The 21,319-nt window shown below is 43.3% G+C and overlaps 1 protein-coding gene across 2 annotated transcripts in view; it reads left to right on the top strand.

The window, feature by feature from the left end:
* The first annotated feature begins 2,081 nt into the window (after nt 1-2,081).
* The window catches only part of CDK13 (cyclin dependent kinase 13), a 145,259-nt gene continuing 126,021 nt past the window's right edge, over nt 2,082-21,319 (top strand). For both annotated transcript variants that reach the window (XM_024249824.3, XM_024249823.3), the window contains exon 1: nt 2,082-3,292. In XM_024249824.3, the coding sequence (XP_024105592.1) occupies nt 2,082-3,292 (1,211 nt within the window). The remainder of the gene's footprint in view (nt 3,293-21,319) is intronic.

Below are 21,319 nucleotides of genomic sequence, written 5' to 3'. Positions count from 1 at the left end.
CCTCCGGAGTAGCTGGGACTACAGGCGTGTGCCACCGCGCAGGGTTAGCCTGCGTTTCCAACCATTCTAAAAGCCAATAAGCCATTTACATTTTAATCTAATTATCCCGAGTGCTCAGTCTGTAACTGAAGGACAATTCTAAGGCAAGAAATGAGATGTGAGTTCACTATATGGCTATGTTTGGCAACCCCAAAGGTTTAGATATGAAAGTGAAAGTGGGTGAAGTACTAAGAGGGCAGTCCTCATTCGCACAAGATGTTTTAATTTCAAGGCTCCTGAGAATTTGGAATTTTCAGTAGTTCCTTTTAACATTCCACTTATTCCCTGTATTGATTTAAGCTTTAAAAATTTTTATTTTAAAGTAAATAGTGTTACCGAAGCTTGAGCTGTGATTCCCAAGTGTGTTTTTTAGGATAAGAAGAGGCCTCGCGGAAGTTGCGGTGAGCCGAGATCGCACCATTGCACTCCAGCCTGGGCAACGAGAGCGAAACTCAGTCTCAAAAAAAAAAAAACAAAAACAAACAAACAAAAAAAAACATGGGGCCTCGAACTTTGGCGTACGTGAGACAAGTTAAACCAACGCCATCTCCACCCTGTTTTGCGGGGTGTCTTCTCTCCTTTCGCAGCCGTTCCACTCCCAGGGCTTGACTGAAGGTACACGACGGGGTGACTGCCTACTCCAGAAGGCCACCAACAGCATTATTTCCCTCGCAGTCTCCAGAGACACTTGTTCTCACTGTGACCTTTCGCTCAACAGGCAGGCAGTGCGGCATCTGCAGAGAACCGGAACCGGCACTGCGCGCCGGACGCAAGCAACAGGCACAACGGGCGCGCCACCACGGGGAGAGTCTCAAGCAATAGCAGTGGGCGGCGCACGAATCCTCTCCTTTCTTTAACCCTTCTTCACACCGAGTCCCACCCTCGCCGGAAGCCGAGCGATTTCTACATCATGCCACTTCCGGTGCGGCCTGCCGGCCCCTGGCGGGAGCGAGCACGCCAGTGCGCGGCAACTTTGTTCCCGCCTCTCTTGCCCCGGCCACCTCTCATCTTCGGCTATCTCTGAGCGTGAATTGCGGGCGCGCTCCCGGTCGTACGTCAGGGCTGAGGGGAAAAGCCGAAAGAGCGAGGCGAGAAGGAGGGGTTGTGGAGGTTAGGGCCCAACCAGCAAGTCCCGTTGCTCTCCCTCCTGACGAGGAGCGGAGAGGGAAAGGGAGGAGCGAGCCGGGGCCGGCCGCGCACACCAGGAGCCTCCTCGTGGAGTGGGGGAGCGGAGGACAGGGGTAGCTCCGCCACCTCTGCTCGCGGCGGCGGCGGCGAAAGAAGGAGAAAGTCAGGGCCCGTACCTACCGCCACAGACTCAGAAACGCCCCCGCCCCCATCTCCCCGGAAATAGCCCCCCGCCCAGCCCCGCACAGTCGCTGCCCCAACCGAGAGCCGCAGCCCGGTCGCCCCCGCCTCGCCCCGCCCCGCTGCCCAGCCCCGCGGGCCGCAGAGTGCGCGAGGCCCTAGGCCGGGAGTTGTTGTCAGGCCCAGGCCACTTCCGAGGCGCCTGCGGTGTGTCGCTGCCACCACAGGAGGACGACGTCGACGCCGAGGAGGAGGTGGCGGAGGCGTGTTGTTGTCTCGCCCACTCCCCTCCCCTGAACTCGCACCCAACGTCAGGGCGCGATGGAGTGAAGCGGCGAAGAAGGTGGTACTTCCGCGTTGCGCTGCCCGAGCCGAGAGCGCGGCCAAGGCCGCTCCCCCACCCCCGGGGGCACTTGGAGGACTCGGGACTCCCCCGCAGGTCAGCGCCCGGCGCATCTGGTGTTTTCGCTGCCGAGGATAGGACGACAAGCGCGATCGGGAACTCCGCCGCCCGGATTCCTGCTTCCCTGAGGCCCGGAGGCTGCTGCGTACCCCACTGTGACCTGGAACCCAGGGACCCGAGTCCCGACCCGGATTATCGTGGCGCGTCTCCCGGCCGGCCCTGGTGCTCGGTGTCCCTCCGCCGCCGCTCCCGTTTCCGGCGGGGGAGATGGCCAGGATCTGACCCGGGAGGAGGCCGCACCCGCGCCGCGCTCTGCGGCTGGCTCTAGGCGATGCCGAGCAGCTCGGACACGGCGCTGGGGGGAGGCGGGGGCCTGAGCTGGGCGGAGAAGAAGTTGGAGGAACGCCGCAAGCGGAGGCGATTCCTGTCCCCTCAGCAGCCGCCGCTGCTGTTGCCGCTCCTGCAGCCGCAGCTCCTGCAACCGCCGCCGCCCCCGCCGCCTCTGCTCTTCCTGGCTGCTCCCGGCACGGCCGCCGCCGCAGCCGCCGCCGCCGCGGCCTCCTCCTCTTGCTTCAGCCCGGGCCCCCCTCTGGAGGTCAAGCGGCTGGCGAGAGGCAAGAGGCGCGCAGGAGGGCGGCAGAAGCGGCGCCGCGGGCCCCGCGCCGGGCAGGAGGCGGAGAAGCGTCGGGTCTTCTCGCTGCCCCAGCCGCAGCAGGACGGCGGTGGCGGTGCTAGTAGCGGCGGGGGTGTGACCCCGCTGGTGGAATACGAGGATGTGAGCTCCCAGTCCGAGCAGGGGCTGCTGCTGGGGGGGGCCAGCGCGGCAACGGCGGCGACGGCTGCCGGGGGAACGGGGGGCAGCGGCGGGAGTCCGGCCTCCTCCTCCGGCACCCAGCGGCGCGGGGAGGGGTCGGAGCGCAGGCCCCGCCGGGACCGCCGCAGCAGCAGTGGCCGCAGCAAGGAGCGCCACCGCGAGCACCGGCGGCGGGATGGGCAGCGTGGTGGCAGCGAGGCCTCCAAGTCCCGCAGCCGCCACAGCCACAGCGGCGAGGAGCGGGCCGAGGTCGCCAAGAGCGGCAGCAGCAGCAGCAGCGGCGGCCGCAGGAAAAGCGCTTCGGCCACGTCCAGCAGCAGTAGCAGCCGCAAGGACCGGGACTCGAAGGCCCACCGCAGCCGGACTAAGTCGTCCAAGGAGCCGCCTTCGGCCTACAAGGAACCGCCCAAGGCCTACCGGGAGGACAAGACCGAGCCCAAGGCCTACAGGCGGCGGCGGTCCCTCAGCCCGCTGGGAGGCCGGGACGACAGCCCGGTGTCGCACAGGGCCTCTCAGAGCCTGAGGAGCCGCAAGTCCCCCAGCCCGGCAGGAGGTGGCAGCAGCCCCTATTCTCGGAGGCTGCCGCGCTCCCCGAGCCCCTACAGCCGCCGCCGCTCCCCCAGCTACAGCCGCCACAGCTCCTACGAGCGGGGCGGCGACGTGTCCCCTAGTCCCTACAGCAGCAGCAGCTGGCGCCGCTCTCGCAGTCCCTACAGCCCTGTGCTCAGGTGAGTCCCGCCGTTCTGCCCGTGTGTGCTTTGGCTGCGCTGGCCAGATCCCCAGGAGGAAGGGAAAGTGGTGCCCGCGTCCTCAGAACGACTCAGGTCCACCACCGAGACGAGACAACACCGCCTGAGCCTCCCAGGAAGGATAGGCGTTTTCGCGCGCGTGACACTTTTTTAGGGGGTCGAAGGGACAAAGCAACTGGGCGAACGGAACTTTTCTTCTAGCTGTGGCAGGGAAGATTTCTAAGGAAGAATTCAAAGTTTCAGGCTTGTTGCATTGATATGTTAACAGGTTTCTCTCAGTTGCTCTTTGCTTTTTTGGTACAATTTGGGTAAACCTAGAGGTGGTTTAAGTCGTCTCAATTTTGAAAGTTCTGTGAAGAGGTTTCATTATTGGGAAGTTAGGAATGGACTGCAACTTAGGGTCTAGCATTGTACAGGGGAATAATCAGGTACTGATGTCAGAGTTAGATGTGGATTGCGGATGTTTCTTATGATTATTACAGAAATCGGAGAAGCAGCCTTTCTGTAAAGTTTATTCTTTTAGTATGTTAAGAAAGCTTAGGTGGAAGCCGATAGTTCTGAATACTGAAGATAAAGAAGGTATCTATTTAGTGATATTCTTGTGTGGGATAGTTTTTACCTGATCTTTCAAAGTCCTAATTATAGAAGGTAGAAAAAAATGACAAGACTGTGGTTTCTTTGTTGGTTTGTAATGACACCCAGTTGCTAATAACATTATAAATCTGGGTGGTGTAACCTAGTGTAACCAAGTGAATGGCTGAGTACATTCTTAGACTATTATAAGCCTGTAACTGCTTACTTTAAAAGCTAAGTAGACTTTTTTTTTAGATATATGCTCGAAGGATAAAAACACAATATAACTAGACCTTTAAATATCAGGATCTTTGTCCAGAAATCTTTAAAAGGTGTAATTTAATTTAATGAAATTGGAGTAAAACTTTTATGTAGCTTTCTTGCCTTTTTTGTTATATAATATTCTTTTTAAAAAGTGTGCCTTAAAATATACTTATCCACTAAGCAAAGTGCATTAAAAACAACTTTCGAGTATTTTATGGGTTCTTATATTCCTTGAGATGTTTGGACATTCCAGACCTTATAGTGTAGAGTATTGCAAAATGACATTTGTATTAGTTTTTCCTATTGGGTTTCAGTAATGGCAAGTGGATGTACAGTACCTCTAAGTATGGGTTATGTGGAATCTCAACATAATACGAATATGCATCTGCAAAATTAGCAGGCCTTTTTGAAGTATCACCATAATAAATGTAAAGGTGTGATGTTTGTAGAGATCTGAGCGTGAGTTTGTCTTTAAGCCAAAAAAGTTGTATAAATTGCTTCGCTCTTAAAGAGTGTTGAAGCATACTTAAAATGTTAGTTGATACCTTAGTGAAGAATTGAAAAACTCATTCATCAAAATTAGCCATTGTATGTTTTAAGACTTTGTATTTTACTTTTAACTATAATACTTTCCAAAGGGTTTGCAGTTATTTCAGTTGAATTTGTTTTGCAAACTGGTTGGTTTAAGTTTCAGCACTTGAACAATTTAAAGTGCTTGATGCAATTTTAAGAATGGATTTTGTACTTAGCAGGCTTTTTAGTTGCTGGATACTTCAGCGAGGTCCTTTATTGTATAATAGTGGTATGTATTTTATATATATATATGAAATATATAATCGTGGTATGTATGATTAGGACTATTCATATTTAGCAAGTATTTTTTGACCCTGTATTGTATGCCGTATACTGTTTTAGGTATTGGGATGTAGCAGGAAAGAAAAAGTTACTTGCCCTCATGGAGCTTGCATTCTGGAGGACCATTCAACACAGAATCTTTTCATGGTGTTTACATTGACCACCAGTATTTCTAAAGGGTTGAATTTGGAAGGAACTTTAGGATATCTTGGCTAACATTCCTGACAGATGGCCATTTGGTATGTGCCTGAAATACATCTAGAGGTGGGAAGCACGTTAGTTTGAGGCAACCTGTTCCACTAGATTTGGGACTTGAGTTTTTTAGCAAGATCCTTGAAGACTCAGTTTCCTAAACTGTAACAGGGAAACACTTGTTTTTCTGGATTATTTCAAGGATTAAGTGAAAATTTATCTTTTTAAAGCATGCAGCCTTACAGAAATATTTAAGGTGGTTGAATTATTTAATATCCCAAATTGTTAGAATTTTTCATATTGTGACCAAAATCCACCTTCGAACCATTGCTCCAAGTTTAACCCTTTGGAATGGTACAGAGCACACGTGTATGCTAACCCTTTAAAATATAAAGACAGTTGTCATGATTTCTGGGTCTTCTAGGCTAAAAAACTCATACGGTTTTCAGATTTTTCACAGTATATCTAGTTTGTCAAATGTCCAGCTTAAAACATGGGGCCCAGAATTAATAGCTAAAATAGTTGATTGGAAAAATCTTAAGATTTTAAAATATAATAAGTGTATTGGTAATTTTAGGAACAGTTAGTTGAACTCACTTGTACAGATTAATGGAAAAGTTTTATTTATTTTCAGAATTTATTACTTGTGGTAAGTGGCCCATGTTCTTTAATGAATGGACTGCTGTGAGTTCCATGAAGGCAACTGGCCTGTCTTGTCCACCATTGTATTTCTAGTGCTCAGTACTGTATCCGGCACAAGTACACTCTTAATAAATGTTGAATAGGTAAATGAAGGGATGATGGAGTTTACTGAACATACAAAATATTAATGTGGGCCTGTATTACAAACTTCGTTCAAAATATTTAATACAGACCATGTGTAATGCTGTAAGAAACAGTGTAATCTTTCCCCAGCCTATGCAGAACTTACATATTAATGAATTGTCAATGCAGATATTTTCAAGGAAATTCATACACATTCAAAATAGTATTGAAATCGTGGTATGAAGATGAAAAACAATTTTAAATAAGCTGAAAATAGATGAAAAACAATTTTAAATAAGCTGAAACATGGTTTCACCATGTTGCCCAGGCTAGTGTCAAACTCCTGGGCTCAAATGATCCACCTGCATCAGCCTCCCAAAGTCCAGGGATTACAGATGTGAGCCACCGCATCCAGCCTGAAGCTTTTTTTGATGTCAGATAAATAAATCCTTTTCATTTTAGTGACTTCTACTTCACAACTTGTTCTTTGTCTTCATTTGAATCTTCAGTCCTCAGCTCATGCATTTCTTTTCATCGGTTCCCTCTTACCTTTACTTTTTCCCCTGTATAATGTTTGCCATATTTTCTTTACTGTTTGACAGTTGGGGTGTGGAAGGTCACGTAATCTTGCTGATTGTCCCTATAATAAATGTGAGGGTGTGCTGAAAAGAGGAGAGGGTACCGTTTGTAGTGTTTTACTGTGTGCCAGGCATTGATGAATATTTAACATATATTGACCACCAAAATCCATGTGATAGTTGGAAACATTCCCATTGATGGATTGGGAAACGGGGGAGCTCTAAAAAGTTTTAAGCGATTTGTTCCAAGGTCAGCTTGGATTCAAACCCTAGGTTGATTTGAAAGTACATGCTCTTAATATTAAAGAGCATGGATTTTGGTTACAATATGAAGGTGGATTTTGGTTACAATGTGAAGAATTCTAACAGCAGTTTATTCATTAAAGAACATGGGCCACTTACCACTTAAAGCATATGCTTTATTGAACTTCAGTTGGCATTCAGGGGCGCTGGCCACCTCACGTAATGACCTGTTTTGGTGAAAAATCAGCTTCTGCGTGGGTATTTATGTGTTAATTTCTGTTCCTTGGCCATTTTTTCAGCATTTTGAAGATTTTAAAAGATGAATCTTCTAAAGATTCTTTCAGCTTATTTGTGTTTATTTGTAGTTTTTATGAACAATTGGGTTTTTAAATCTTGTAGATGTTTTTTCTACTTTGTCTTTACAAAGATTGGCTAAAAACATTTCTTGAAGACATTAATTACTCTTAGTTATTGGTGGTGGTTTTCCAGAATTATTTTGATCTGAAGTTACTGCTGTCAGATTAAAATCCGTGCAATAAATTATCATGTATGTTTTGTTCTTTCTCTAAACCTATGGAAGTTCCATTCCACCAAGAAGCACAGAAGCATTCATTATGGAATAATAAGAACCTAAGAATCTGAAAAAGATGGGTGGACTCTAAATATAAATAAGTCAAATTATTATTATATGTGGTATCTCTGTTACGGATTATTTAGTGTTTTGTCCTGAAAACTATAGTTCAAAAGTATATGAAATGAAGATATTCCGTCGTGAAAAAAAAAACTCAAAAAATATGTCACTGATTTAATATATACTTAATAGAAATAAGTCATGAAAATCCCTAGGTGAATGGAATTCTTAAAATGCTTTTAAAAAGTGTCAAAAAATAGGATACTAGAACAAATGCAGAAACTCTCAGAAGGGAATGGAAGTTTAGGTTAACTGTCTTAAATTTCCAAAGCTGTAATCATTACTTTCATTCTCAAAGTGATGGCCTTGTGTTTTGCTCCTTCTCTGACCAAACTTTACCTGACATTTACATCTACTCAGTCCTTATCACATATCTTTTGCGCTAACGCTAATATTTATTTCTTCCTTTCCATTTCTATCACCCTTTCAGGTTAATTAGCTAGACTTCCTGTTACTGTTAACATTCTTCTCGTTTCATCCATTGTTCTCTTCTCAGTTCATTCTTTATCAGGAGAGTTTTCTTAATATCTTTGTTTAGCTCATGTCACTCCCATTATATTAGAATTATTATTAGAATAAACCTAAACTGTTTTTTTTAGGGATAGTGTCTAGCTCAGTTGCCCACCCTGGAGTGTAGTGATGTGATCATGGCTCACAGCAGCTTCGAACTCCTGGGCCCAGAGGATCCTCCTGCTTCAGCCTCCTGAGTAGCTGGGATCACAGGTGCATGCCACCATGCCTGGTTAATTTTTGTATTTTTTGTAGCGATGGGTTTTACCATGTTGCTCTGACTTGTCTTGAACTCCTGGCCTCAGACAATCCTCCCACCTGGGCCTCCCAAAGTGTTGGGATTACAGGCATGAGCAACTGTGCATGGCCAAGTCTAAACTTCCTAATGCTTCATCAGTTAATGCCTTTTATGATCTAGCTCCATTCTATCACAGTTCTGTTGTCAGAGACATTTTTATTTCTTTTTATACTTGCTGTTCTGTTAGCTTAAATGATAAGAGACACTCCAAACTCTATTTTGTTCTTCGTCTCCGGCTTTGCATTTAAAACTCAGCTCAAAAATCCCACTGTCGTGTGTGTGTGTGTGTGTGTGTGTGTGTGTGTGTGTGTGTGTGTGTGTGTGTGTGTGTGTGTGTGTGTGTGTGTGTGTGTGTGTGTGTGTGTGTGTGTGTGTGTGTGTGTGTGTGTGTGTGTGTGTGTGTGTGTGTGTTTTGGTAGAGATGGTGTCTTACTGTGTTGCTCAGGCTGGTCTCCTGGGGTTGAACAATCCTCCTGTCCTTGCCTCCCAAAGTGTTGGGATTACAGGCATGAGCCAGTGTGTCCAGCCTTAAATCCCACTATCTTGAGACCTTTTTCCATTCATCTAAATAAAAGTTAATTTTTTTTCCTGTGCCCCCAGAGCACTTTATCTTTGTTATAGAGCTTTAAAAAATTCTGTTTAATATCTGTTTAGTTGGCTGGCTACCTTTGTGTTTTCCCTACTAGATTGTAAGCTCCTAGAGGACAAATTACAGAGCTTATTTATCAGTGGTTTAATTTAAATACACTTTTTTCTCTACAGATTAGTGCAAACCAGTCTGCACAGATGCCAGTTATATCTGTAAACTTGCTTGGTATTTTGGTTTACATACACTCTCATACTCTAGGATAGGGCAGGTAATTGTTTTGATTTATAAGGAGGGAATTTAAGAACCTCCTTCTAGCTTCCACTTTATTAGAATGAGTAGAGGATGCTGGGAGTCACTTTAGTGTGAATGGAATAAATTCAGACCTAGTGTTTATATTTGCCCTCTGTTGTGCTGATCAAGATAAATTCTTGGTGAGTTGAATTAATCTTTAAAGAGAAAATTTTCTGAGCAGACATTATGTCAAACTTATTTCCCGACTCTGAAAAATTGTAGCTATTTTTGAAAAACCAGTTGGAAGTGAATGTTGCTTAATAGTCACATATAAGATAATTTTAATTTTTTCCTTTATTTTGGACTTTTTTTGTGTGAATATCATTTTGTTGTTGTTATTTTGGTTTTGGTTGGCTTTGTTTTCTATAAATTTATAAGCTTTGAAGTGGGTGTTGGAAGCAAAAGTACCAAGCTAAAATCAGAAGCATTACTTGTTTGCAGTGATTTTGTTCCTTGAATTCCTGCACATTTAAATTGTGGAAGAACCTAGTGTTTTTTATGTATTTGGAAAATAAAATTGATGTACGTTAGAGGATAAATATAGGTAAAACTGGAATGTAAATAAAATGGAAATGAGGTTAGTGAGAGGAACCGAAAATGGTAAATGATCTACACGCCTCCCTGCTTTTCTGTTTGCATTTTTAGTTGCATAGGGGCACTTTCACTGGGATATTTTATTGGCATTCCAAACTCAATTTACCTAACATTAAATTATTTCACCTTTCTTAGAGTCTTTTTTTTCTGATATTGCTCTTTATTATTTTTCACCTGTTTGCAAACATAATAGAGGCTAATGGTAGAAATTTTCAGTTAGTATAGAAAAGTATAAGAGATTAAAAGGCCCCTTAGGTCCAGCTACCTGATGAGATGATCACTCATGACATTTTGATAAATATTCTTCTAGACTTTTTTATGCATATATGCACAGGGACGTATGATTTTTACATAAGCGGGAACATGTAACAATGCTGTCTTGTAGCCTGTACTCCATAGTACAGCATACCATTTTTATTAGTAGCTCCTAGTATTCTGTTGTATGAATATAGCATAAATTGTTTGGCTGAATCCACTTTGATAAATTCTTAGTGTTTTTTTTTTTTTTTTTAGTTTTTGCTATGTGTGTATATCTAAAGCAAAATTTTTTTGTGTAGTGTATTTGTTCCATTATCTTCTTTAGATTGAATTTCCCGGGGATAAAATTGTTGAGGCAAAGGTGGTATATACATTTGTAACATTGATACACTTTCAAAATGCCTTTCAGAAGGCTTTTACAAATTTATATTTCCCAACAGTGTAGAATTGCCCATTTCCTCAGTCTCACCAACACTTGGAATTGTCACATATTCCATTATTGGTTTTTTTTGTTGTTGTTTTGTATTTTTAGTAGAGATGGGGTTTTGCCATGTTGGCCAGGCTGATCTTGAACTCCTGACCTCAAATGATGTGCCCACCTTGGCCTTCCAAAGTGCTGGGATTACAGTTGTGAGCCCCTATTGGTGCCTGGCACCATTATTGTTTCATTCATTTGCATTTCTTTGATATTTAATAAGGTTTAATATATTTTCTTCTGTTTACTGGATATTTTAATCTGGATATTTTAATTTCTTTTTCTTTCTTTCTTTTTCTTTTTTTTTTTTGCTCTTGTTGCCCAGGCTGGAGTGCAATGGCGTGATCTCGGCTCACTGCAACCTCTGCCTCCCGGGTTCAAGCGATTCTCCTTCGTCAGCCTCCCGAGTAGCTGGGATTACAGGCATGTACCACCATGCCCAGCTAATTTTGTATTTTTAGTAGAGATGAGGTTTTTCCGTGTTGGTCAGGCTGGTCTCGAACTCCCGACCTCAGGTGATCCACCTGCCTCGGCCTCCCAGAGTGCTGGGATTACAGGCGTGAGCCACCGTGCCTGGCCTTTTTCTTTCTTTTTTTTTTTTTTAATTGAGACCGGGTCTCACTCTGTCACCCAGGCTGGAGTGCAGTGGCACCATCTGCTCACTGCAGCCTCCACCTCCCAGCTCAAGTGATCTCTCACCTCAGCCTCCTGAGTAGCTGGGATCACAGATGCATGCCACCATGCCCAGTTAATTTTTTTATTTTTGGTAGAGACGGGGTTTCACCGTGTTGCCAGGGCTGGTCTCCAACTCCTGAGCTCAAGCAATCTGCCTGCCTTGGCCTTTGAAAGTGCGGGGATTACAGGTGTGAGCCACTGCACCTGGCCAGATGTTCTAATTTCTTGATTCTTTTTTTTTTTTTTAATTAACTTGCAAGAGCTACTTGTGTGTTATACCTACTAACTTTTTTTTTTTTTGCAGCATTAGCAAGTATTTTTCGTGAGCTTGTCTTTTATCTTTTAACCTTCTTTATGTAATGTTTTGTTTTAGGACTAGGTTTTTGATTTGTCTCTGTGTGTGTGTGCACACGTGTGTTTTAAGTGGTAGTAGTTTCTCCCAGGTACCTAGTGTCAAACTTTAGTAGTACTTATCTTTTCTCCTTCCATAGTTATAATGAACTTCTTGTTCTGTAAAGTTTTGTTTTTTTTTTTTTTCCCAGTGGTCTTTTGGTCCACACATTTATCTTGGAATGCTTTGTTGTTAGTTCTGCTTGCTTTTAGATTTCTCCTTGAGCCCCTCCTGTTCTCTGCATTCAAATTTTAAATACCACTTTCATTTGATCATTTTTTTTTTTCTATAAGATACTTACAGAATCAAATACTTTTTTTTTTGAGATGGAGTCTAGCTCTGTCACCCAGGCTGGAGTGCAGTGGCACGCAGTGGCATGATCTTGGCTCACTGCAAGCTCCGCCTCCCAGGTTCACACCATTCTCCTGCCTCAGCCTCGCGAGTAGCTGGGACTACAGGCGCCCGTCACCATGCCCGGCTAATTTTTTTGTGTTTTTAGTAGAGACGGGGTTTCGTCATTTTAGCCAGGATGGTCTCAATCTCCTGACCTTGTGATCTGTCCGCCTCAGCCTCTCAAAAGTGCTGGGATTACAGGCATGAGCCATCGCGCCCGGCCATCAAATACTTTTAAAATTTATTTATTTATTTTTTTTGAGATGGAGTCTCACTGGTGTCGCCCAGGCTGTAGTGCAGTGGCGTGATCTCGGCTCACTGCAACCTACGCCTCCCGCGTTCAAGCTGTTCTTCGGCTTTAGCCTCCTGAGTAGCTGGAATTACAGGCGCCCGCCACCATGCCTGGCTAATTTTTATACTTTTAGTAGAGATGGGATTTTGCCATGTTGGCCAGGCTGGTCTCGAACTCCTGACCTCAGGTGATCTGCCCACCTTGGCCTGTCAAAGTGCTGGGATTACAGGCATGAGCCACCGCACCCGGCCAATTTATTTTTTATTGACAAATAATTGTATATATTTTTGTGTGTGATGTTTTGGTGTTTACCTGTGGAGGGCTTCAATCAAGATAATTAAGAAATCAGTCACATCGCATACCTATTTTGGTGGTGAAAACATTTTTAAAATAGTTTTTTTTTAACACAGCTCCAAACAGCCATCGAAGAAAACATTTTAACTCTACTCTTTGGCTGGGCACAGTGGCTCACGCCTGTAATCCCAGCACTTTGGGAGGCCAAGGTGGATGGATTACCTGAGGTCAGGAGTTCAAGACCAGCCTGGCCAACATGGCGAAACACCGTCTCTACTAAAAATACAAAACATAACCAAGCATGGTGGCGTGCGCCTGTAGACCCCAACTACTTGGGAGACTGAGGCAGCAGAATAGCTCGAACCTGGGAGGCAGAGGTTGCAGTGAGCTGAAATCTCGCCACGACACTCCAGCCTGGGCACAAAGCAAGACTCCGTCTCAAACAAAAAAACTACTCTTTTGTCAATATCAGAATATGCAGTGCATTATTGTAGTCACCATTCTGCCCAATAGATCACTAAAATTTATTCCTTCTATCTGAAACTTTGTGTCTTTTGATCAACATCTCCCTTTCCCTATACACTCCTCTCCCCTAGACCCTGGTAACCACCATTCTACTCACTGCTTCTATGCGTTTGAATTTTCTAGATTCCACATATAAGTGAGATCATGCAGTGTTTATCTTCCTGTCACAAATGACATAATTTACTTATTTTTTTCTCTCTTTTTTTTTATTATACTTTAAGTTTTAGGGTACATGTGCACAATGTGCAGGTTAGTTACATATGTATACATGTGCCATGTTGGTGTGCTGCACCCATTAACTCGTCATTTAACATTAGGTATATCTCCTAATGCTATCCCTCCTCCCTCCCCTCACCCCACAACAGGCTCCGGTGTGTGATGTTCCCCTTCCTGTGTCCATGTGTTCTCATTGTTCAATTCCCACCTATGAGTGAGAACATGCGGTGTTTGGTTTTTTGTCCTTTCAATAGTTTGCTGAGAATGATGGTTTCCAGCTTCATCCATATCCCTACAAAGGACATGAACTCATCATTTTTTATGGCTGCATAGTATTCCTTGGTGTATATGTGCTACATTTTCTTAATCCAGTCTATCGTTGGACATTTGGGTTGGTTCCAAGTCTTTGCTATTGTGAATAGTGCCCCAATAAACATACGTGTGCATGTGTCTTTATAGCAGCATGATTTATAATCCTTTGGGTACATACCCAGTAATGGGATTGCTGGGTCAAATGGTATTTCTAGTTCTAGATCCCTGAAGATTTGGCACACTGACTTCCACAATGGTTGAACTAGTTTACACTCCCACCAACAGTGTAAAAGTGTTCCTATTTCTCCACATCCTCTCCAGCACCTGTTGTTTCCTGACTTTTTAATGATCACCATTCTAACTGGTGTGAGATGGTAATCTCATTGTGGTTTTGATTTTCATTTCTCTGATGGCCAGTGATGATGAGCATTTTTTCATGTGTCTTTTGGCTGCATAAATGTCTTCTTTTAGAAGTATCTGTTCATATCCTTTGCCCACTTTTTGATGGGGTTGTTTGTTTTCTTGTAAATTTGTTTAAGTTCATTGTAGATTCTGGATATTAGCCCTTTGTCACTTGAGTAGATTGCAGAAATTTTCTCCCATTCTGTAGGTTGCCCGTTCACTCTGATGGTAGTTTCTTTTGCTGTGCGGAAGCTGTTTAGTTTAATTAGATCCCATTCGTCAATTTTGGCTTTTGTTGCCATTGCTTTTGGTGTTTTAGACATGAAGTCCTTGCCCATGCCTATGTCCTGAATGGTATTGCCTAGGTTTTCTTCTAGGCTTTTAGGTTTAACATTTAAGTCTTTAATCCATCTTGAATTAATTTTTGTACAAGGTGTAAGGAAGGGATCCAGTTTCAGCTTTCTACATATGGCTAGCTAGTTTTCCCAGCACCATTTATTAAATAGGGAATCCTTTCCCCATTTCTTGTTTTTGTCAGGTTTGTCAAAGATCAGATGGTTGTAGATATGCGGCATTATTTCTGAGGGCTCTGTTCTGTTCCATTGGTCTATATCTCTGTTTTGGTACCAGTACCATGCTGTTTTTGTTACTATAGCCTTGTAGTATGGTTTGAAGTCAGGTAGCGTGATGCCTCCAGCTTTGTCATTTGGCTTAGGATTGACTTGGCAGTGCGGGCTCCTTTTTGGTTTCATATGAACTTTAAAGTAGTTTTTTCCAATTCTGTGAAGAAAGTCATTGGTAGCTTGATGGGTATGGCATTGAATCTATAAATTACCTTGGTCAGTATGGCCATTTTCATGATATTGATTCTTCCTACCCATGAGCATGGAATGTTCTTCCATTTGTTTGTATCGTCTTTTATTTCATTGAGCAGTAGTTTGTAGTTCTCCTTGAAGAGGTCCTTCACATCCCTTGTAAGTTGGATTCCTGGGTATTTTACTTTGTTTAAAGCAATTGTGAATGGGAGTTCACTCATGATTTGGCTCTCTGTCTGTTATTGGTGTATAAGAATGCTTGTGATTTTTGCACATTGATTTTGTATCCTGAGACTTTGCTGAAGTTGCCTATCAGCTTAAGGAGATTTTGGGCTGAGACGATGGGGTTTTCTAGATATACAATGATGTCATCTGCAAACAGGGACAATTTGACTTCCTCTTTTCCTAATTGAATACCCTTTATTTCCTTCTCCTGCCTGATTGCCCTGGCCAGAACTTCCAACACTATGTTGAATAGGAGTGGCAAGAGAGGGCATCGCTGTCTTGTGCCAGTTTTCAAAGGGAATGCTTCCAGTTTTTGCCCATTCAGTATGATATTGGCTGTGGGTTTGTCATAGATAGCTCTTATTATTTTGAGATACATCCCATCAATACCTAATTTATTGAGAGTTTTTAGCATGAAGCGTTGTTGAATTTTGTCAAAGGCCTTTTCTGCATCTATTGTGATAATCATACGGTTTTTGTCATTGGTGCTGTTTATATGCCGGATTACGTTTATTGATTTGCGTATGTTGAACCAGCCTTGCATCCCAGGGATGAAGCCCACTTGATCATGGTGGATAAGCTTTTTGATGTGTTGCTGGATTCGGTTTGCCAGTATTTTATTGAGGATCTTTGCATCGATGTTCATCAGGGATATTGGTCTAAAATTCTCTTTTTTTTGTTGTGTCTCTGCCAGGCTTTGGTATCAGGATGATGCTGGCCTCATAAAATGAGTTAGGGAGGATTCCCTCTTTTTCTGTTGATTGGAATAGTTTCAGAAGGAATGGTACCAGCTCCTCCTTGTACCTCCGGTAGAATTTGGCTGTGAATCCATCTGGTCCTGGACTTTTTTTTGGTGGGTAAGCTAGTAATTATTGCCTCGATTTCAGAGCCTGTTATTGGTCTATTCAGATATTCAACTTTTCCCTGGTTTAGTCTTGGGAGGGTGTATGTGTCCAGGAATTTACCCATTTCTTCTAGATTTTCTACTTTATTTGCGTAGAGGTGTTTATAGTATTCTCTCATGGTAGTTTGTATTTCTGTGGGATCGGTGGTGATATCCCCTTTATCATTTTTTATTGCGTCTCTTTGATTCTTCTCTCTTTTTTCTTTATTAGTCTTGCTAGCGGTCTATCAATTTTGTTGATCTTTTCAAAAAACCAGCTCCTGGATTCATTGATTTTTTTTTTTTTTTGAAGGGATTTTTGTGTCTCTGTTTCCTTCAGTTCTGCCCTGATCTTAGTTATTTCTTGCCTTCTGCTAGCTTTTGAATGTGTTTGCTCTTGCTTCTCTAGTTCTTTTCATTGTAATGTTAGGGTGTCAATTTTAGATCTTTCCTGCTTTCTTTTGTGGGCGTTTAGTGCTTATAAATTTCCCTCTACACACTGCTTTGAATGTGTCCCAGAGATTCTGGTATATTGTGTCTTTGTTCTCGTTGGTTTCGAAGAATATCTTTATTTCTGCCTTCATTTTGTTATGTACCCAGTAGTCATTCAGCAGCAGGTTGTTCAGTTTCCATGTAGTTGAGCGGTTTTGAGTGAGTTTCTTAATCCTGAGTTCTAGTTTGATTGCACTGTGGTCTGAGAGACAGTTTGTTATAATTTCTCTTCTTTTACATTTGCTGATGAGTGCTTTACTTCCAAGTATATGGTCAATTTTGGAATAGGTGTGGTCTGGTGCTGAAAAGAATGTATATTCTGTTGATTTGGGGTGGAGAGTTCTGTAGATGTCTATTAGGTTTGCTTGGTGCAGAGCTGAGTTCAATTCCTGGATATGCTTGTTAACTTTCTGTCTCGTTGATCTGTCTAATGTTGACAGTGGGGTGTTAAAAGTCTCCTATTATTATTGTGTGGGAGTCTCTCTTTATAGGTCTCTAAGGACTTGCTTTATAAATCTGGGTGCTCCTGTATTGGGTGTATATATATTTAGGATAGTTAGCTCTTGTTGAATTGATCCCTTTACCATTATGTAATGGCCTTCTTTGTCTCTCTTGATCTTTGTTGGTTTAAAGTCTGTTTTATCCGAGACTAGGATTGCAACCCCTGCCTTTTTTTGTTTTCCATTTGCTTGGTAGATCTTCCTCCATCCCTTTATTTTGAGCCTATGTGTTGTCTCTGCACGTGAGATGGGTTTCCTGAATACAGCACACTGATGGGTCTTGACTCTTTATCCAATTTGCCAGTCTTTGTCTTTTAATTGGAGCATTTAGCCCATTTACATTTAAGGTTAATATTGTTGTGTGTGAATTTGATCCTGTCATTATGATGTTAGCTGGTTATTTTGCTCGTTAGTTGATGCTGTTTCTTCCTAGCCTTGATGGTCTTTACAATTTGGTATGTTTTTGCAGTGGCTGGTACCGGTTGTTCCTTTCCATGTTTAGTGCTTCCTGCAGGAGCTCTTTTAGGGCAGGCCTGGTGGTGACAAAATCTCTCAGCATTTGCTTGTCTGTAAAGGATTTTATTTCTCCTTCACTTGTGAAGCTTAGTTTGGCTGGATATGAAATTCTGGGTTGAAAATTCTTTTCTTTAACTTTTCTTTAAGAATGTTGAATATCGACCCCCACTCTCTTCTGGCTTGTAGAGTTTCTGCCAAGAGATCAGCTGTTAGTCTGATGGGCTTCCCTTTGTGGGTAACCTGACCTTTCTCTCTGGCTGCCCTTAACATTTTTTCCTTCATTTCAACTTTGGTGAATCTGACAATTATGTGTCTTGGAGTAGCTCTTCTCGAGGAGTATCTTTGTGGCGTTCTCTGTATTTCCTGAATCTGAACGTTGGCCTGCCTTGCTAGATTGGGGTTCTCCTGGATAATATCCTGCGGAGTGTTTTCCAACTTGGTTACATTCTCCCCATCACTTTCAGGTACACCAATCAGATGTAGATTTGGTCTTTTCACATGGTTCCATATTTCTTGGAGGCTTTGTTCATTTCTTTTTATTCTTTTTTCTCTAAACTTCTCTTCTCGCTTCATTTCATCTTCCATCGCTGATACCCTTTTTTCCAGTTGATCGAATTGGCTACTGAGGCTTGTGCATTCGTCACGTAGTTCTCGTGCCTTGGTTTTCAGCTCCATCAGGTGCTTTAAGGACTTCTGTGCGTTGGTTATTCTAGTCAGCCATTCATCTAATTTTTTTTCAAGGTTTTTAACTTCTTTGCCATGGGTTCGAATTTCCTCCTTTAGCTCAGAGTAGTTTAATTGTCTGAATGAAGCCTTCATCTCTGAACTCGTCAAAGTCATTCTCTGTCCAGCTTTGTTCCATTGCTAGTGAGGAGCTGCATTCCTTTGGAGGAGGAGAGGCGCTCTGATTTTTAGATTTTTCAGTTTTTCCGCTCTGTTTTTCCCCATCTTTGTGGTTTTATCTACCTTTGGTCTTTGATGATGGCGACGTACAGATGGGGTTTTGGTGTGGATGTCCTTTCTGCCTGTTAGTTTTCCTTCTAACAGTCAGGACCCTCAGCTGCAGGTCCGTTGGAGTTTGCTGGAGGTCCACTCCAGACCCTGTTTGCCTGGGTATCAGCAGCAGAGGCTGCAGAACAGCAGATATTGGTGAACAGCAAATGTTGCTGCCTGATCGTTCCTCTGGAAGTTTTGTCTCAGAGGAGTACCCGGCCGTGTGAGGTGTCAGTCTGCCCCTACTGGGGGGTGCCTCCCAGTTAGGCTACTCGGGGTTCAGGGACCCACTTGAGGAGTCTGACTGTCTGTTCTCAGATCTCCAGCTGCGTGCTGGGAGAACCACAATTTACTTCTTTTTTAAAGCTGAGCCAAGTGCAGTGGCGCACGCCTATAATCCCAGTACTTTGGGAGCCTGAGGCGGGCAGATCGCTTGAGCTCAGGAGTTTGAGACTAGCCTGGGCAACGTGGTGAAATCTCTTCTCTACAAATACAGAAAAATTAGCCCAGCATGGTGGCATGTACCTGTACTTCCAGCTACTTGTGAGGCAGAACTGGGAGAATCACATGAGCCCTGGAGGTAAAGGCTACAGTAAGCTGAGATCGCATCGCACCACTGCACTCCAGCCTGGGCCACAGAGTGAGACCCTGTCTCAAAAACAAAATAAAACAAAAAACAAACCTGAACCACATTTAAAAAAAAAATCCGTTCATCTAACGATGGACACCTAGGTTGCTTCCATATCTGAGCTATTGTGAATAATGCTGCAATGAACATGGGAGTGGAGACATCTCCTAAGCATACTGATTTCAGTTCCTTTGGGTATATACCCAGAAGTGGGATCATGTGGTAATCTTGTTTTTACTTTTTTGAGGAACCTGCATACCATTATCCATGATGGCTACAGTAATTTACATTCATACCAGCAGTGCACAAGGGTCTCCTTTTCTCTATACCCTTGCCAACACTTGTTATCTTTCATTTTTTTGATGCTAGCCATTCTAGCAGGTGGGAGGTGGTATCTCATAGTGGTTTTAGTTTGCATTTCCTTGGTGATTATTGATGATGATGAGCATTTTTTCATGTATCTGTTGGCCGTTTGTATGTCCTTTTTTTAAAAAAAAAAATTGAGATGGGATCTTGCTATGTTGCCCAGGCTGGTCTCAAACTCCTGGGCTCAAGGAGTCTTCCCACCTCACCCACTTCAGCCTCCCAAGTAGCTGAGATTCAGGCACTAATCACCAAATCCAACTGTATTCCCTCTTTTGAGGAATGTCTGTTTAGGTCCTTTGCCCATTTTTGAAATTGGGTTATTTATTTTCTTTCTGTTGATTTGAGTTCCTAATATATTTTGAATATTAATCCGTTATCAGATGTGTGGTTTGTAGGTATTTTCTCCTTATCCACAGGTTGTCACTTTACTTCATTACTTGTTTCCTTTGCTTTGCAGAGGCTTTTTAATTTGATTCCATCCGTTTGTTTATTTTTGCTTTTGTTCCCTGTACTTTTGGGTTTATAACCACGAAACCTTTGCCCAAACTAATGTCATGGAGCTTTTCTTCTCCTTTCTACTGTATAAGGTGTGAGATGAGAGTCTATTTTCATTATTCTCCATGTGGATATCCAGTTTTCCCACCCCTGTTTATTTTTATTTTTAAGACACAGGGTCTTGCTGTGTTGCCAAGGCTGGTCTTGGAACTCCTAGGTTCAAGCAATCCTCCCGCCTAGCCTCCGCAGTAGCTGGGACTACAGACATGCACCACTGTGCCTCACTCCCATCACCATTTATTGAAGAGGCTGTCCTTTTCTTACTGTATGTTCTTGGCTACTTTGCCAAAAATCAGTTGACTATAAATGGGTTTATTTCTGGGTTCTCTATTGTGTTCCTTCAGTTAATGTCTCTGTTTTTATGCCAGTACCATACTCTTGATTAACATAGCTTTGGAATAAACTTTGAAGTCAGGTAGTGTGATACCTCCAGCCTTGTTCTTTTTGCTCAGGATTGCTTTGGCCATTTGGGATCTTTTGAGGGTTTGAGTATTCCACTGAATCAGATTCTTGAACGGGGCATTTAAGACCCCCAACACAGACTGAACCAAACTACTCTTACTTCTTACTGTATATCCTGATCACAATACAAACTGGACTGTTTACTATTTTCTTATATCTTAGTTTGTATCCTTCCTTCAGTTGGCCAGTCTGGCTTGCTCATTCTTTCAACCTTAGTTCAGGTGGGTTTTTTTTGTGTGTGTTTGTTTGTTTGTTTTGAGATGGAGCCTTGCTCTGTGGCTGGAGTGCAGTGGTGTGATCTCGGCTCACTGCAACCTTTACCTCCCAGATTCAAGCGATTCTCCTGTCTCAGCCTTGCGAGTAGTTGGGATTATAGGCACACACCACCATGCCTGGCTAGTTGTTTTTGTGTTTTTAGTAGAGACAGGGTTTCACCATGTTGGCCAGCTGGTCTAGAACTCCTCACCTCAGGTGATCCACCTGCCTTAGCCTCCCAAAGTGCTGGGATTACAGTTGTGAGCTACGGCACCTAGCCTCAGGTGTTATTTTTATCTATGAAGTCTTCATTAATCTCGTTCAGAAGTGATTTTTAAAAATACCTTTAGAACTGAGATCACTTTGTGAGTGCTTGTTACATCCAGTTCACCCAGTTGATAGGCATTTGAGTTGTTTCCAGTTTTTGGCTGTTCTGAGCAAAGCTACTGAACATTTGAGTACAGGTCTTTTGTTTTTGTTTCTCTTGAATAAGTTAGGAGAGGGTTTGCTGTGTTGTTGTATGGGAAGCGAATGCTTGACTTCCTACAGTCCCATGGTGTTTTTCAAAATGTCTTTGCCATTTGCATTCCAGTCAGTAGAGTATGGGATTCCAGATGCCTCACCTCCTCAATAAGACTTT

This window comes from Pongo abelii, chromosome 6, assembly GCF_028885655.2.
Source record: "Pongo abelii isolate AG06213 chromosome 6, NHGRI_mPonAbe1-v2.0_pri, whole genome shotgun sequence".
In the NCBI taxonomy this organism is placed as follows: Eukaryota; Metazoa; Chordata; class Mammalia; order Primates; family Hominidae; genus Pongo; species Pongo abelii.
This window is presented reverse-complemented; position numbering and strand designations above follow the sequence as displayed.